Source organism: Buteo buteo, chromosome 12 (assembly GCF_964188355.1).
Source record: "Buteo buteo chromosome 12, bButBut1.hap1.1, whole genome shotgun sequence".
In the NCBI taxonomy this organism is placed as follows: Eukaryota; Metazoa; Chordata; class Aves; order Accipitriformes; family Accipitridae; genus Buteo; species Buteo buteo.
Window position 1 is genome coordinate 13637249 of NC_134182.1, and position 17799 is coordinate 13655047.

Sequence of the window (17799 nt, forward strand, 5' to 3'; positions counted from 1 at the left end):
ATTAACTAAAAGGAAGTAGAGTTACGAGGATGATTCCTGGTTTTGGTGGTGATGACTTTTTTTTTAAGTTGCAAACCCAGAGCGCTACCCGAATGCGCAAGGCTGAGCGAGGACGCTACAGCTGGGGTGGTGCGCGGCCCCCGTGGAGCTGAGCCACAGGATTTATAGCTTCTGCAGTCTAGTAACGTTTGTCTTAAAGCCGTAGTTGCCCGATTCATGTAATTTACTGATTTTTTTTCTTTTCACCCATGCTGGGGTGCCCCCTCGCCCGCGGGCCGCGCTGGCGGGCCGGGCCCGCCGGGGTCTAGCTGGCTTCAGACGTGGAGGCCACCCGGCTTTGCCCGCGAGACGGGAGATGCCCCCCCGCCCCGGGCATCGCTTCGCCTTGGAGAAGACGAGAAGGGCGTCCGTGGCGCGGCGGTGCCGAGCCGCCGGCCCTCCCCGGCGCCGGGCCGGCTCCCGCACCAGGTCTCCCGGGAGGGGCGGAGCGGGGTGGCGGGGAAAGACTACAACTCCCAGAATGCCCCGCGGGGGCGGAGCGGCGCCGCGGGCGGCGACGTGCCAGGCGGGGGCGGGGGCGGGGCGGAAGTGGGTTCCCCGGGCAGAGCGGCCGGCCGGGCCCGGTTCCGGGTGTCCCTGCCTTGGCGGCGGCGGTGGTTCGGTGCGGGGGGGAGAGAAGATGGCGGCGGACTTGGAGGCGGAGGTGCAGGCCATTGACAAGAGCCTGCTGGAGTGCTCCGCTGAGGAGATCGCCGTGGTGAGGCGGCGGGCCCGGGGCGGAAGGGCGAGAAGTGCTCGGGGCGAGGAGGGAGCGGGGGCTCGCGAGGCCGGCACCGGCCTGCCCGGCCGGCGGTGGGGCCGTGAGGGCCGGGGGCCGTTCCGGGGGCCGGGGCGAGGCTGTGCCCGGGGGCGGGGGGGGCGAGCCGGTTTTCGGCGAGGGGGTGTCGCTGCCCCGGCTGGTTATGAGGGCACCCCGGCTGGCAGCGGCCTCTCGTCCTGGCCTTATCCTGCCGTTGTCGCCGGCGTCGCTATTGCAGTAGCCGAAATCGATGGCAGCCAGCAGCCAGCTTTTCCTGTTGTTCTGGCTGGCGCAGGTGACTCCCTAGCCAGCCGCCCGGCCGTGGTCTGCTCCTGCCGAGGGCGGCCGCGGCTCCCGCCGCTCGTGGGGGCTTGGCGGGCGCAAACGGGAGCGGGGCCGCTTCTCCGCATCTCGCTCCTTCGTTTAGTGCTTCCTCACCTTCCCCGAGCAGCTGAGAAGTTTCGTTCTCCTACCTAGTTTGCTACCTTCTCACACCTCGCTGCCGGCAATCATGCCTCGACGTGAGAAGATCTCCCTCCCCCCGTTAATTTAGGTGGATGTCTGGGCCCGAACATGCTTTGTAGCGTTGAATTTTCATTACAGGATTCTTCCTTCCTCCCCGGTATTTAGGATGCAGTTCTGGCAAAAGCTTGCGCTAGTTAAGCTTCGGACCATTAGAATGGGATGCTTGTAGAGGAAATATTAGCAAAATCAATGTAATATTTGAAATAATCCACTTCTGTTTATATGTTTTTCCAATTTTTATGAAGAGCAGTTGAAAGGGAAAAGAAGTCTTGAGGATAAAGTTTTTAGAGAAGCTTTTGTTTCTGGCATAGGTGCCAGATCTTATAGATGTTTGTGCATTTGAGGAACTGGACATATATGTTAAAATATTGGGACTGCTGATGTGCATGTCTGTAGGGTAAGACCTTGAAGAGCTGTCTGTGTGTATTTAAATGGAAATTACATTGGCTGCTTTCCAAAAGAAAATAAAAGACAATGTTATAATTAAGATTATCCTCAGATTATGCTGGTATCTCTACAGTGCAGACAAAGGTATGATTAGATGGGCAAATGTGCATAGTTAGCTATATCCTAGCTAGTTTAGCTCCAGAATTAGTCTTCCTTCCCCTCAACAGCAAACCCAATAATTCCATCAAACACTTCATAAAGTAGCCCAAACTGAGCCCAAACGACCTTGTCTGTGTGAGTAGCAGATGGGTTTTTTTGGGTCACACCGTAGATAAACCCAAGAGAGACATGCACCAAGTGGAATTCATTTAGGAATTGGCTATAAGTACAAGTGCCAGCATAAATTTAGTCATTTCTTTCTCATTTTTATTCTCTGTCATCAACAGTGCAAGCTACAATTCTGAGATCTATCACTCTCAAATCTACAATGTGCTAGCAACTAAATGCTGCTGGTGCTGCCTGATTGTATATGTAAACAACGTGCTTGGCTTTTAAGGTTGTTTTTCTCCCTCCTTTGCTGATAGCATTATTTTGCTGATAACCCAGTATTAACAAAACAAATCCCAGCCCAAAGCAATAGTTGTAGCACTTTAAGCTTCAGTTTCTCATTGCAACAACTAAACGATAAACTTCCAAAGAACAACGATCAAAAGAATAAATTATCTGTAACACAACATGAGCCTACATTGCAGCTGTTTATTTGTATAGCTAAGAAAAACATAAATTATACCTTTAAGCTTTTGAAGCAGTAAACTGAGTTGTTTTGTGGTTTATTTGTACTATATATTTTGTTCTCCTGGTTCCTCTTACTTAGATCTGGATTTAATAGAAACCCTGGTGGACCATTAGGTATTTACTTACATAAAATGTTATTTGATCAATGATTTTTGGGTAGGTGTTTTTTCAGGGCAGTCAAAAATTGCTGCAGGAGAGCAAGTTTGAGGGGGTAGGAAGTGAGGAGGAATGCACTTCCCTTTTTAATAAAAACCTTTATTGGGAGAGTAGAATGTTAGCTTTTCTTACATGTGACTTCAGGTTAGAAGATAAACAAATACTAACTGAAAACTTGCCTAAATACAAAATGCTTTTGTTAACAAATTCCAAAGTTTTGAGTAGTTTTGCTGGAGTTCAGTGCCTCCCAGGTAGCGATTTGGAAAGGCAGCACAACATACGGATGCATATGTATATATTTCTAGTAACAATTTCACATGCACAACAATACTTTGAGTTGCCTTCCTGGTAGCTCTTGGAGTGACATCTGTTTCCTTGTCTTAGTAGCCTGTACTTCCTTCTGATATTCTTTTAGCCAGGATCTGATTTTCAAAACTGTATGCACAGTTATGTGTATAGAACTGGCTCCACAAAGAAATTTAGGTGTGATGATGTTCAGTGTTGCCACACCTAACTTTCAGGCAACTACTGCCAGAATGTTTGGGATGGGAAAGACATTTACTCGAGGAACAGGAATTTTCTCTGGCTAGGTATTTGTCTGAGCTTGTAGTGTAGCTAATATTCACTGTGTATTTTCTAGATAGAAGTTAATGTACTGCTGAATTAAAAGGCTAAAATTAAAGGTATTTTGCTGAGAAAAATGCAGGTGTAATAACTAATATATGCCCTAGAAAATAATCTAAAAATGATCTTATTAAATGGAAATCATGGAAGAGACTAAGTCAGTTTCACTGTGGTTGGGTCAGTTCCTGGCGGTAGTAGGTATTTGGAGCAAAGGATGAAAGGAGAGGAAAAGATTAATAAGCTAGGGGAAAAAAAATCAAATTCTTAGTAATGAAGACTTTACTTTTTTCGTTTTTGTGCGGTATTCTCTGAATCCCGGTGGCAATGGTGAGATTATCTGTAAACTTCTAGGTTGTTGGATATGGCTTTTTTGCAACCTTTTTGCATGGACTTGCTTGGAAAAAATCTGGGCTTTGACCATCAAAGCTAGATCAATACAGAAAGATTTAGTAGACTGATCATGATTTAAGAAGTCAAACTTAGGGAAAGAGAAGTGAGGAAAGCATATTATTCTCCTAAGAGCTGTACTGACAAATATGGTTATTTTAATATGAAATTCTGCTTTGGAAAACATAGTCTAGTAAATGAAAATACTACAATATAGTTAAAAAAAAAGGCAATAATGCAGTCATTCTTAAATGGCACAAATGCTCTGCTGACTCTTATGTCTATATCCTGAAGAACTTGCTATAATTGCATTGTCTCAACCATAAGTTCTTTAGAGTAAGTCATAAATAATTCAGAGTAAGTCAAGCTGTAACATTTGATTACCAAACCCATTTATTTTGGTATAATTAATTCTCGGTTTTCATGTACAGTTTTAGGTTGATTCTGAATTCTTTTTCTGAAGTTGCCAGGGGTATCTGGTTGTCATATTTACAATGAGAAATGGCATACTAAGGCTGTTTATGTAACACGGGATTTAATCAGTGCACACTTGCAGTAAGTGCTTGCTCCCATTTGTTTATGATAAAAACTTTGCAGCCTTAACTTGCAGTTTAAACCTTTATAAAATTGTAATCCACAAGGCAGAAATAAATGTTATCCTAGAGGATTTTTTTACTCTGTGTGTGTATACAAGAGAAAAAAAACAAACTGGAAAGAGCTGCAAGTTTTTCAGTAGCTTATAGCAGGTACAGTAGTTTGATGGCTTTTCAAAATTGTCAACATTGTTTTTTACAGTTGATTGACTAAGAGAATTGTGGTGGGTTGACCCTGGCTGGATGCCAAGTGCCCACCGAAACTGCTCTATCACTCCCCTCCTCAGCTGGACAGGGGAGAGAAAATATAACAAAAGGCTCCTGGGTCGAGATAAGGACAGGGAGAGATCACTCAGCAATTACCATCAGGGGCAAAACAGACTCAACTTGGGGAAATTCATTTAGTTTATTACCAGTCAAATCAGAGTAGGGTAATGAGAAAGGTAATGAGAAATAAAAATTAAATCTTAAAACACCTTCCCCCCACCCCTCCCTTCGCTCAACTCTACTTCCGATTTTCTCTACCTCCCCGCCCTCCCCCCAGCAGCACAGGGGGATGGGGAATGGGGGTTGGTGTCAGTTCATCACACGTTGTCTCTGCTGCTCCTTCCTCCTGGGGTACCTCCCATGGGAGACAGTCCTCCAGGAACTTCTCCAGCATGGGTCCTTCCCACGGGCTGCAGTTCTTCACAAACTGCTCCAGTGTGGGTCCCTTCCATGGGGTGCAGTCCTTCAGGCACAGACTGCTCCAGTGTGGGTCCCCCCCGGGGTCACAAGTTTTGCCAGCAAACCTGCTCCATGGTGGACTCCTCTCTCCATGGATCCACAGGTTCTGCAGGAGCCTGCTCCAGCACAGGCTTCCCACAGGGTCACAGCCTCCTTCGGGCACCCACCTGCTCCACCGTGGACCTCCCTGGGCTGCAGGGTGACAGCCTGCCTCACCATGGTCTTCCCCATGGGCTGCAGGGGAATCTCTGCTCGGGTGTCTGGAGCACCTCCTCCCCCTCCTTCTTCACTGACCTTGGGGTCTGCAGGGTTGTTTCTCTCACATATTCCCACTCCTCTCTCCTGGCTGCAATTGCTCAGGTGGGTTTTTTTTCCCCCTTCTTAAATATGTTATCCCAGAGACGCTGCCAGTGGCAGATCTGTCTTGGAGCCAGCTGACATTGGCTTTATCAGACACAGGGGGAGCTTCTAGCAGCTTCTCACAGAAGCCACCCCTGTAGCCCACCACTACCAAAACCTTGCCACACAGACCTAATAGAAGAATTCATGGATCTAACGTCATGCTTGAAATAATAATTCAGATAAGTTATTTTGGTGGTAGGAGAAACCAAACCCCCCTCATTTTCATAGGTAATTTGTTGAAATTAAATGAGAGGGGCTGTTACCTAATGCTGTGTTTGCCATTCTCCTTGTGCTTTTTGTCTTTGCCTGTTCCTTGCCAACTCCAGGCTTCTGCTGTTCCTCTCTGTCCCCAGCTGGCAGCATCAGTCTGCACTCCAAAAAAATGCAACCAGCATAGTCGAGGCCTTATCCTAAAAGTCACTGCTAATGTTGGGACATTTTACTGGTCATGCATCCTGGAGGAAAATTTTTAAGAATTTTGTCTCTTAAATCTTGTGGTTTTGAAAAGACTTTTGTATGTCAAAAGGATAAAATGTGCAAGCAGGGAAACAAATTATTCCTTTCCTAATGTCTGTCTTCTGTGATCATCTAGATTTAACACTTAGAAGGAAGCATGGCTTTCTAGTTTTGCAATGCCATTTTAGATTTTTGATTTAGAAATAAAAAATCATCTTGATGGATTGAACTATGTTTTGTATTTTTATTAACAAACAATTTGTGTTCTCATTCCTTTTAATTTAAAAGAAATGGCTGCAAGCAAATGACCTTCAGAAAGAAGTGTACCAGCATCTGGCCTATTATGTACCAAAAATTTACTGCAGGGGTCCTAACCCTGCCCCACAAAGAGAAGACATGCTGGCACAACACGTTTTGCTGGGACCAATGGAATGGTATCTTTGTGGCGAAGATCCTGCATTTGGTTTTCCAAAGCTTGAGCAAGCGAACAAACCTTCCCATCTCTGTGGCCGTGTTTTTAAAGTGGGAGAGCCTACATATTCTTGCAGGTAGTTCAACTTCGCATTGTGAAGTGTTTATAATTTGTGAAGTCATGAACATTTTTCAATAAGAATATACTGTCCTAATGAAAAGTTAATACTCCAAATGTATTTTTAAAATAACCTTGCAGTGTTTCATGACAGGTGGACCAGGGGAAGATTAAAACACTACAGATTTGCAAATGGAAGAATATTAATTAGTATAGTCTAGAGTGTTTTCTGTACAAAAGAAATGCAAGATTAAGGAAGTGGTTGGGGTGAACTGTCAGTGTGATTTAAGGGCACTAATTGGAAGTAAGTGGGCAGGTATATGTGTGTGTAATTCTGGTGTTTAATATCAGCTGTTAGTGTTGATCCTGTATTTTAGACCTCTTTCCCTGACCTGTTAAACCAATCTATTGGATGCTAAAACAGGCATACCAGCTTCTTGTTCCTTCCCTACCCCCTTCCCTCTATATCTCTCTAAAAATACCATTTTACTTGAAAGAGGATAGGAAGTTACTAACCAATTACAAGTATTGTAAAAATTTTCAGTTTTAAGCCAGTGTATTACTAGCTGTATATTCATTATTTTATTATCTTCTCTTTTCTGAACCACCTGTAGTTTAAGTTTGGTTTGTACCCTCTCTGTCACAGATTCTTCTTGTTTTGTATGGTTTCTACCACTCGCTCAGACACTTGAACACTTGGTGGGGTGATGGGGGGAGGGAATGTCTGTCTTATTTCAAGGGTTTATTTTTCTAGGTTTCCATCCCCTGCATTTACAAGGAAAGAATGACTGTAGAATTTTACTCTCTAGTGCTCTCCTCTTCTAGAAACATGATCGTTGACTTTCTGATTCAGGGTAGACTTGAGATACTAAGCAAACTGCCTCTTTGGCATTTCTCTTTTAACGATCAGTTAGGATAGGTAGTTTTGAAATGTTTTGAGCCTTCTTATCTTGAGATGGATGAGATTGAACTGGTAGGTACTTTAGATACTTTCAACCACTAAGAAAACTCCATCTCCTCTGAGGTGTTCTTAGGCTCTTCCTTCACAGCTGTGAAAAAGTAGAGATCTGGGCAGGGAGGCTGAAGACTAACAGAGGCTATAAAAAGAATGTCTACAGTTTCTTTAGTACCTTTTCATGAAATCTGGTCCCAAAGACCTAAAAAGCCAAACCTAGGAACTAGTGTTGTAATTCAAGTCAAATTGTGTTGCAGCCTAGACGTAATATGTTAATGATCAAATACTCTTCATATGGACTAATGAAAACTGTGGGACTTCTGTTAATTTCTTCTAAACACTTGCTTTTTCAAGACCAGCAACTCAATATGTAAAGTATATCCTTCAGAATACTGTCAGGTGTGATGAAAACACAGAATAATGCAATCCATTGGTGTAGAGTTTAGAGAATGAGTGAATGTACTGTTCATAGTCAGGGTCTTTGTTTCAGTAGAAAAATGATCTAAATACAGAAATATAATCATAATGTCATTCAGGTTAGAAAGGATGTCTTGGTAGGCCACCTTGTCCAGTCTTCTGCTCAAGTCAGGGTCAGCAGTGAATACAGAATATTTTTGCTGTTGCTACTATCAAGAGGGAGTCTCATCTTCTTTCGATTAAATACTGAACATAGATGTAAAACTGTTAATTATTAATGCACAACAAAAAACATTTTCTTTGACTTACAGGTGATAATGAAGAATAATGAGAGCTTAATTTAAACTTTTGTGGGATACAGAAAAAAATTGTTTTCTGAGCCCATGAAATACTTTAAAAGCAGTGGCTTTTCTGTCCAGTTGTGCAGCTTACAGGTCTGCCTCTGCTTTAGGTGTAAGCACCCTTCCTTGTTTGAGAAATTACTTGGCAAATGGTACTGGGTTTATAAGTATATTGCCACAAGTTCAGGGCTCTGAAGAATCAATACCCAATACGGTAGAACTGATCTATATCCTGTACGCATATTGTTGCAATAAATATTTTTGATTTTTTTTTTTTTTTTACTTAAAAATAATGCCACGAACATTAATTATTCTAAAACAGAAGAGCTTTGTATAATTTTGCTTTGACATTTTCAGCTTTAGTGGCTCCTCTGGGGAAAAAAAATGTGAAAACGGTACATTATGCATAGTAAGTCATGGGTGTCTGATTATCTTTCGGTGATTACCTGGTTTAATTTATTTGGTGAAATGAAATGAAGAGAATTCTTGATAATAACATTTCATAGGATCTCTGGTGTTTTCTTTTGAACAAAATAAGTTGTGTCTCTGAATTCTTGTTTTAATAATAACCATCATAAGACATGCATTCTCTTGGTAGTTTTTTTTTTTCATTGGAAAACCTGGCTCCCTTAATCTTGAGGTGCCTTGAAGTCAGTTGCATTACATAGGTTCATGCATTTTCAGTGTTTCTCAGGGAGACAGTTAAATGTAATGCATAATTGTCTCATTCATTTGTTTAGCCCCTTTTACTAGAAATATTACTTCTATCTAATATAGCAGTGCTTGTAGACAGGATCTTATTATGGTCTCTGATCTCCTGGTTGAGGAAATTGCATTATTGGACCTTTTCAGTAAGCTTGTAGGGCTAAACTTAGAAGCAGAGGTTTGATCTAATCTATTGTGTGCTCTCTTTCTTTTCAGTGTTTAGTGAAAAAACGTCTTCTCTGATTGCTGAAGATTGTTAATACTTGTACTCTGTACTTGAGAGAACTTGCTTGGGTTTATATTGTTTACCTGTTTGTACTGTGTTCTGTAATTCATCTGTTTACTTGCTTATATATTTGTCTCACCTCTTGAAGGCAATGGCTATATTGCCCAAATATACATACTACCCAGACAATATTTTAAAGCCTCTTCTGTTATGAGGACAGATTTTTTTTTTTGTCCTTCATTTGTTTCCCCCTCCTTGGAAGCCACCCCCTTCCTCTTTCAGAATAATACATATATTAGTTAAAAGGTTCATATTGGTGATATTTGAAAATTACCTGTTGTAAAATGTGTCATTAAAGGGAAAACCATTTGTTTAATGCTTCTCTTTTTTTTTTTTGTTTGGTTGTTGTTCTTGTTGCTGTTTTCAGAGACTGTGCAGTTGACCCAACTTGTGTGTTATGCATGGAGTGCTTTCTTGGAAGTATTCATAGAGAACACCGATACAGGGTTAGTAATACTGCTGGAATATATGATGTAGTCATTAATAATTTTGTATGTGTATGAAACTCCTTGTTTAAATTGTAAGAATATATACATAATTTCAAAATGTTGGATGAACACAAAGTTTGGAATTATGTCTGCAATAATCTTAGAAGAACTTGAGTCTTCTGATCTGAGTGTAAATTCTGAAAGTTAACACTTTAAAATATTGAGTAATTAAATTTTATGCACAAGTTAAGCTTACAAATGTATATTTTTAACATGTGTCCTTTAGTGAATTTTACCGCATTAGAGTTGTTTTTTGACTTGCTTTGACCTTGATGTTTGACTATTTTTAAAGGGCATTGAAAAACCTTTGTGAAGAAACCCCTTTTATTTAAAACTTACTTCTTTTAAACATCTGAATCGTTATCAAATTCTGTACAATAGCAGGATTTTTGTTTGTTTTTAAACATAAAGTTAAAATAGAAAACTAAAACTGTAGATGCTCTTTGTTTTAGTAATATACTGATATTAATAGTACAGATCAGTTAAAAAAACCTTACAGACAAAACCAAGAAGGCCTTGATGTGTTTTTAAGCTAAGAAGCTAAGTGACAGCTATTGGTATAGCCTTTCTGTAAATCTATTTTTGACAATACTGCACTGCTGTTAATGTAAATCTGATCACTGCATGGTTACCCTGAGCATCAGGTTTTAGGGAAAAAAACCAAACCCAAACACAACTTGCCCCAAGAAACCCAATCCAATTTGCTGATATCAGCATACTTCTTGTATGTAGGTTTTTAGTTTGCAAGTTTAGTGAATTAACAAGTCGAGGTGACATTCAAGAGTGTAAGCAAATGTTCTTTCAAATGTCCATCTAATTTTGTTGATACTGTAGGATGTACCTATAGGTACAGAAAGTACCTGTATGCCAAAAATAGGTGAAAGAAGAATTCTATGAATCAGTTAATAGTTGTTGTTCAAAAAGAGTATTATTACACTTACTAATTTGAGGTGGTCTTAGCTTTAAAATAAATTTTATTAAAACACTGCAAATATATCATTACAGTTTTCAGATGCTTTTTTCTGTGCTTACTAAAACTTACATGAACAATTCAAGTGTTGTCTGTAAAGCCCTTTTACTATAAACAGCACATCTTTTACTCACTGTGTAATAAAGCTATATGTAACAATTTATCTTTGTTCAGATTAAAAATGTGAGAATCTGAAATAGTGCAGATGGTGTTGAAAGTAATAGATTTAGAAAAACTGAAAAAAACCCCAGCCTTCAGGTGGGGCAGAATGGGGTGTTTGAAGGTTTTTGTCTTTTTATTTTATTTTATTTTATTTTGGCATGGGCAGACGAAGTAGGTAAGCTTTCAGCCATCATAGAAGCAGACATGGTTTCACTGTGCTATTTTAACAGGCTATTGGATAAAGCTATCAGGTGTTGTGATCATACTTTTGTACTTTAGCTATGACTACTTGTTTCTTAGTGTGCATATATGTATAGTCATGTGAACTGTTTTGGTTTTAAATAATTTTAGATGACAACGTCAGGTGGAGGAGGTTTCTGTGACTGTGGTGATACAGAAGCTTGGAAAGAAGGTCCTTACTGTCAAAAGCATGAACTTAACACTTCAGAGACTCCAGAAGAAGAGGTAATAACAATTGAGGCATCATGTTTCAAAACGTTGTTAACTGTGTATATATAGAAATCATTCATATAAGGTTATTTTTAGTCTTGTATACCATGCATGAGAGATGGGAGGAAATTTAATGGCAATATTTGAACCACACTGTGTTAGACAAAATTAATGTCTTGTCTAAGTTAAGGAGTTACTTAGAATGATGTTTTCTACTTGAAGGCTTCATTTTGTATGTTCTTGGTCGCCTCTGCAGCTTTAGTTCTGTTTCTTTTGTTTTTCTGTCTTATTTTGAAAGGTGAAGGGAGTCTGCCATGTGGAAAAAAAAAAACCAAAACCCACAACTGTATGTAATCATGTGCGTGAAGAAGCCAAATTAAGCTGTCTGTGCAACATATGTTCTGATTTTTACCAAAGTGAAGTGCACAGATTTTTAAAATCAAAATAACTTGCTGTTACAGGAAAGCCATAATGGAGATACAAGATAGAGGTCTATAAAAGCTTGTTTGGTATGGAGAAGGTAAATAGAGAACATACCATTACCATTTCTCATAGCATAACAACTTGGACATATTAAATACAAAAAGACGTGCTACTTCTTACAGTATGAATTCAAGCTGTTGCACTAACTGTTACAAAACACGCTTGTTGTTAAAAATTTATATATGTTCAAAAGGAAATTTAACACGTTTGTGGAGGGAAAAAATGATCAATGGCCATTTAAAATTGCAGATACCATCTTTGGTGTGGGAAATACTAGTGTCTTAAGTTACTGGAGGCCAGAGGAGCATTCTGTCCTTTTCTTATACTCTTCCCTTGGTATCTGTTGTTACATCTCAGGAATGAGAGTGGCTAGTTGGGCTTCTGGTCTAGCTACTCACATCTGTTCTTATGTAATATAATTTCTGTGAGATTTTTTTGAAGGGAAAATACAAGGCAATTTTTTGTAGTAATTTTGCTCATCTGATGGTTTAAGTGAAGCAACTGTAACTGTATTTGCAGTGACAGTGGTCCTTCTAAAATCTGTACTCACTATCTCAACCCTAAGACTCCAGCACTGCTGCATGGACTCACCACTTGATCTACATGCCAGTTTACGTTAGTCGGCAACCCTAGAAAACTCTTGTTCTGAAATCTTGGGTGGACTGCTACTTGTATGTCCGAAGATACTCATACAGTGAGTGTGACTGACAGAAAAAATTAAGGCACTGGGCAGACTCTGTGTTTCTTCCCCATGAGTAATGGGGATTGAGATCTCTTATGTTACACAATGTTGTGTTCAGGGTAGATCAAGGATCATTTGTTGAGCATTATCGGAACCTGTTTTCTGCCTTGCCCAGATACGTGTCTTTGTTGAAAGTGCTGGGAATGGAGACAGTGCTGCTGCTTAAAGTTTGCCTTTGCTTTTGGTGACTGATAGTTCTCCATACCCTAGAAAAGTTTTAAATGAAGCAAAAAAAGAGAAATGGCAGTTATTAACATTCCTGTAAAGCTTCCAAGTATTCCCAGAGAATCTTGGGTGGGGTGGATAAACTTTACTAGCACAGGTGAACTGCTGACTGTCAAAGGTCACCTGTAGATAATGCAGATAAGTTCTGAAAAAATTATTGTAGCTATTTCTATACAGCATTAACTGTAATGAAACAGGATTTGGTATTAGGTAATCCTAAAACAGAAACTGGGCTACTGTTAAATAGTTTAATTGACTAACAATTACACATACTTCAAAATACCAAATGATGAATTGAGTCAGTGACCCAATGTATAGTATACATCCAGGTGACCTGCAGGGCATGCAGTGTTCCCTTTCCAGCTTTGTAGCAGAGGGACTAGTTGTTCTGAACATCAAAAATTTCAAATAGTAGAAGAATCCTTTCAGGGAAGAGGTTTTTAATGTTTTCTCTTCACACACAAATTCCTTGAAATGGATTGGAAGGAAATGGTAGTGGTGCCTGTACTACCTGATTCAGAGTTGGCAGTGGTTTTCATTTGCTGCTCCAAAAAGTAGCCCCTTTAACTTTGCAGACTGAAGGAGCGCTCCTCTTCCGCCCCCTCCTCATTTCAATTCCCCCACCTGCAGCGGCAGCCATTCTGCTCTGACAGAGAGAGGAGGGCTAGTTTATAGTGGCTGCTGCAGACTTCAAATGGAAGGCACCTTGGAGAGTGCAGAATGGGCACAAGTGGATGCATTGTCCACATACAAAAGGGGAACAGCTGTCTGTGAACAAGACAGACATGGGCAGATCATTATGAAATACCCAGTCACATTTAAGCATTTAATTATTTATCTATCACAGCATGTAAGAGGCGTGCATCATGAATCATGATCCCAGTGTGCTGGATGTTGTATAAGCTTGGATAGGTAAGACTTCTGCCTCTAAATGCCTGCTACGTATGAAACAAGGCAATAGTTGTATAGTTGTTTATATTCTGCAGTTTACTAGTATTGGTAAGTGAAACAAAAGATACAGTGATTTCAAATTATGTTTTTGAAGGCATTGCAGAAAAAGCAGATTTTAATACAGCTGAGGTTAAAAGTTCTTCAGAAGAACTATGTTAGAAGGTGTGCAGAAGTGGGAACAATGAAAGTGAAATTGGAGAAGTGTGTGGAAAATTTAAGTGAGTGATCAAAGACGAGTTAACATTTAGGTATAGAATGTTAGATTACTGCTTTGGTGATTGTCAGTGAAGAACTGGAAAAAGAAAACAGGATGATTATTGACTCTATTCGTTTCAAATGTAAAGTCATTTAAAGAAAGACATCATTAAAGATGCTTGCGTCATCTTTGACAGAGAGGTGCAAATTTGACAATTTCTGTTTTGAATGTCATTTAATTTCTCAATTGCTATTTATATTTATTTTCCAGGATCCTCTTGTGCACTTACCAGAAGATATGGTAGCAAGAGCTTATAATATTTTTGCAATCACACTTAAATATGCAGTAGATATATTAACATGGGAAAAGGAAAATGAATTGCCTGGCCTAGAAATGATGTAAGTATAGTATTTGTCTTCTTACTTTTAAAGGCTTGCAGATATTTACAATAGAAAACACAAATTCTGATTTTTCAGTATCTTTTCTGCCTTCCTAAAATTGTCAGGAACATTTTGTAGACAATGGACTAAAGTAATTTTAATAGATCTGGTTTTCTCATATTTTTTACTTTTGTGATTATACAGCCCATTTCTCTCCATAGCAATGATGAACCAATGTCTCTGTGATACCTTCATTTTCTTAATATTGAAAAAAACATATTAGTAAAATACAATACCCTAAAACAAGTAGTGGATTAATTTCTTATGATCAAAGTTACTGACATTCTGATGGCAAAAGTATTTTGTACTTTTGGTAATCTACTTATTACAAATTTTGAAGCATTACAGAACATCATAGTTATCATGGATTCATTTGTGACATCTTAGTATCGTCTTTTACTTTGTGTTGTGTGAGTAAGAACGCTGTGTAAATAAATGATGGGAATCAAAAGATTGTACTGAATTTATGTAAGCTTAATAAGTTGTGGTTTTGAGGATTGTGGAGTTTGGGTTTTTTAAGAGACTGCCAAGTTTTTGTTGTCTGATAGACCTTTATGCAATATTGGGGAAACAGGTGTGGCAAAATAATGCCAAGATGGGTGAAATCTCTTAAGAAGCTACAGGGGAATGTATTGAGCACAGCTGCGCTGGAAGGAAATGTGTTTTCCTTAGTAGGAAACTATCAGTTCATAATCAACAGATGTTAAAAAATAATACTCAGACCTAAGTATTGTCTTTAAGACTTTGCTCATTTTGGAATTAATTCTGCAGGGAAGATGCATATTCCTATAGAAGTTAGGTGTGGTCAGTCCTTTTCAAATAAACTGTTCAGATATGTTCCAGTATAGCAAAGGAAGCCTAGGCTTGGGTTGTATGCTTGGTGGAAAACTTTGTTAAACTAGAAGTTGATTTTTTTAATTGCATTACTTTGAATTATATAAATTCAATCCTTGCTTTCAAGTGAGAAGAGTGACACTTACTACTGCATGCTGTTTAATGATGAAGTCCATACCTATGAACAAGTTATTTATACTCTGCAGAAGGCTGTCAACTGCACGCAGAAGGAAGCTATTGGTTTTGCAACAACAGTAGATAGAGATGTAAGTAAATTAATTGCTAGAACTTTTAATTATACTTACCCTAATGTTTATTTTATATGACTACACTAACTTTAGTTTGTTTTCCCAAAGAGTGTGGTTAATGTGATTGAGCCCTGTGTGTCAGGCCACCCTAAAATGTCTGAACTCATTGGCCAGTCCAAACCAGACCTAATATTGAATGTATGTTTCAGTGTAACTGTATTCCAGTAAGTCTTATGAGTGTAGATAGTAGGGTGTCTCTCACTTCTCTGTCAAGGACAGGCAGAAGCTTTAGCTCATCCCTTACTGTACAGGAGGGAGCTGACATTGAAAGAGGCTGTATACGTGCTCAAAGCATGGAAAATGCTTCTCAGAGTAACACCAGTCAACTGTGAGGGATAAAATCCATAACTGACTGCTTTTGTTCTGGTGGTCACAGAACTATTTGTGTTTTTTTTTAAATTTAATTTTCTTTTTCATAGTTGTCAGATGATAATGGCAGAAAGAGGTAAAGCATTTCATTCAGTGTTTAGGAAGAACAATGAGTTCAGAATCACTACATGCTGAATACAGTTACAACTAATATGTCAGTCTCAGAAGCACTCCATCAGCTGTGTTTGTATTCTGGCTTGTGTGCATTTTTTTAAGAAAGGGACACTTTCTAGGGATAACTAACTGCATGTTGTTATTTGTGCCATGAGCCTGTAAACAGTTGCTGTGAAAAAGAGTGTGCTTTTATGTTGTTTTATTGGCTCGTGCCTTTTTTTGGGGGATGGCTTGGGAAGGAAGTCTCTTCCAAAATGGCAATGAGAGTGTAATTTTGGTTTATTAAAGTCCTTCAAGAAGGTGAGTGGAAAAGGAAATATAACCACTTTATATTACCTAACACTGAACTAGATTTTGGTTTTGTATTATCACTACTCTATTTTTGTGATATCAGTAACCAAAAGATTCCTGTCTGATCCCTGAATATGTGCTGACTCGAGCACATGCTGTGTATTGTAGGATGCACTTTGGAGATTTTCCCTACTGTTGATCCTTGTCCTACTTTTAAATACATACATGAATGCATATATACATGTGCATGTATGTATGTGTGTAAAAGAAATAAGAAGGTTATGCCTGAAACAATGATTTGGCATCAGACCAGATCTAAAATCTCAGTAAGCTATTCTGTCTAATACACTATGAATTGAATCAACTGTCTATTTTAATGTATGTATTGACAGTACAGAAAGACTGGAAACCTTTGAGTTTTGAAATAAACAAAGTGCTTTAGTTGTATTTTTAAAAGACCAATTAGCTTTAATATCTACTTTTTAAAAGGCATTGAAATGTCTGAAATATCTTTAAATTCAACCAAAACTAATGATTGATGCATTAGTACTAAAGATAAGTTTTCAGTATTTTAAATAAAAGAAATGTGACGGTTACATCTTAAAAGTGGTATTATACACAGAAAATTTATTATAACAGGTAACTTCATATATGATATAATTTTATTTTCTTTTAAGAATTACATGGTGCATTTTGGAAATCCAAGTACGTAACTATATACAGTACTTTAAAATTTGAAAATAGCATGAAAGAAAGAGTGGTTAATGGTCATCTGAAACTTTTACTGTGTCTTTTATGCTTGCTAATGTAAAACACAGCATTTGAACCTCTTGTTTAGAAGCTGGTGGTAATGTTACTTCTTTACAAATTTAAAGGGACGTAGGTCTGTTCGATATGGAGACTTTCAGTACTGCGATCAAGCAAAATCAGTAATAGTGGTAAGTAGTGTTATCTACTTATTTGACTAATTTTAAGCAAAAAGAGGCTTTGCTACACAGTTTTGTGATATTGTTACCATAATGACTCTTTATATTTTACTAATACAAAGTGTTGGAGATACTGTTTACCATATGCACAGTAGAGGTATCAAAATACAGGTTTATGCTCCATTCTTTTTGTTTTTTTCTACTATGGTCTACCTTGCACCCAAAATAATTTCCTAAAAAGAAGTTACTAGACAACCTTTCCCTTCAGAAAACAGAGTTTGATCAGGAACCTCAAATGTAATCCTTTGGAATTGCATGTTAGTTCAGATGAGTGAAGTTAAACTATTTTAGTTTTTCTGCTATAGTATGAAGCTGTTTGTCTTTCATGGCCACAGCTGTGGAAGTTGTTACTGATTGAATCCAAGTGTGAAACTAGAAATACACTTTCATTTTGCATGTGTGTATTTATATGTGTATATATATTCATAATATCTGTATATTACAAGGTTCTTCCATGTAAGAACATGGGAATAATATTTTCTGTTTTCTAGTTAATTTTTCTTTAACTGCTGCAGTGCAGTACTTATACACTAACTGTTTATTTCATGTGATTAATAGTGCTACCACTGAAAAACAATACTGTGACTAGAGTTATTGGCCTTAAACTATTTAAGGTATTTTGAAAACATTAACATATCTTTAAAGATAAAGATGTGCAGTATTTTTCATTTGCCACCTATGCAGTCAAAGAACAAACGGCTTTGATG

General features: G+C 38.9%; 1 protein-coding gene across 5 annotated transcripts in view; it reads left to right on the forward strand.

Annotated features, from left to right (window-relative positions):
• The first annotated feature begins 590 nt into the window (after positions 1 to 590).
• Positions 591 to 17799, forward strand: part of UBR2 (ubiquitin protein ligase E3 component n-recognin 2) — a 60333-nt gene continuing 43124 nt past the window's right edge. For 4 of the 5 annotated variants that reach the window (XM_075042768.1, XM_075042767.1, XM_075042769.1 and 1 more), the window contains exons 1-7: positions 591 to 757; positions 6139 to 6398; positions 9451 to 9529; positions 11055 to 11168; positions 14021 to 14148; positions 15152 to 15290; positions 16982 to 17044. In XM_075042768.1, the coding sequence (XP_074898869.1) occupies positions 680 to 757; positions 6139 to 6398; positions 9451 to 9529; positions 11055 to 11168; positions 14021 to 14148; positions 15152 to 15290; positions 16982 to 17044 (861 nt within the window). In that variant the 5' untranslated portion in view covers positions 591 to 679. Of the gene's footprint in view, positions 758 to 6138; positions 6399 to 9444; positions 9530 to 11054; positions 11169 to 13450; positions 13516 to 14020; positions 14149 to 15151; positions 15291 to 16981; positions 17045 to 17799 lie in introns of those variants that run through there. The other variant, XM_075042770.1, reaches the window with a different exon arrangement.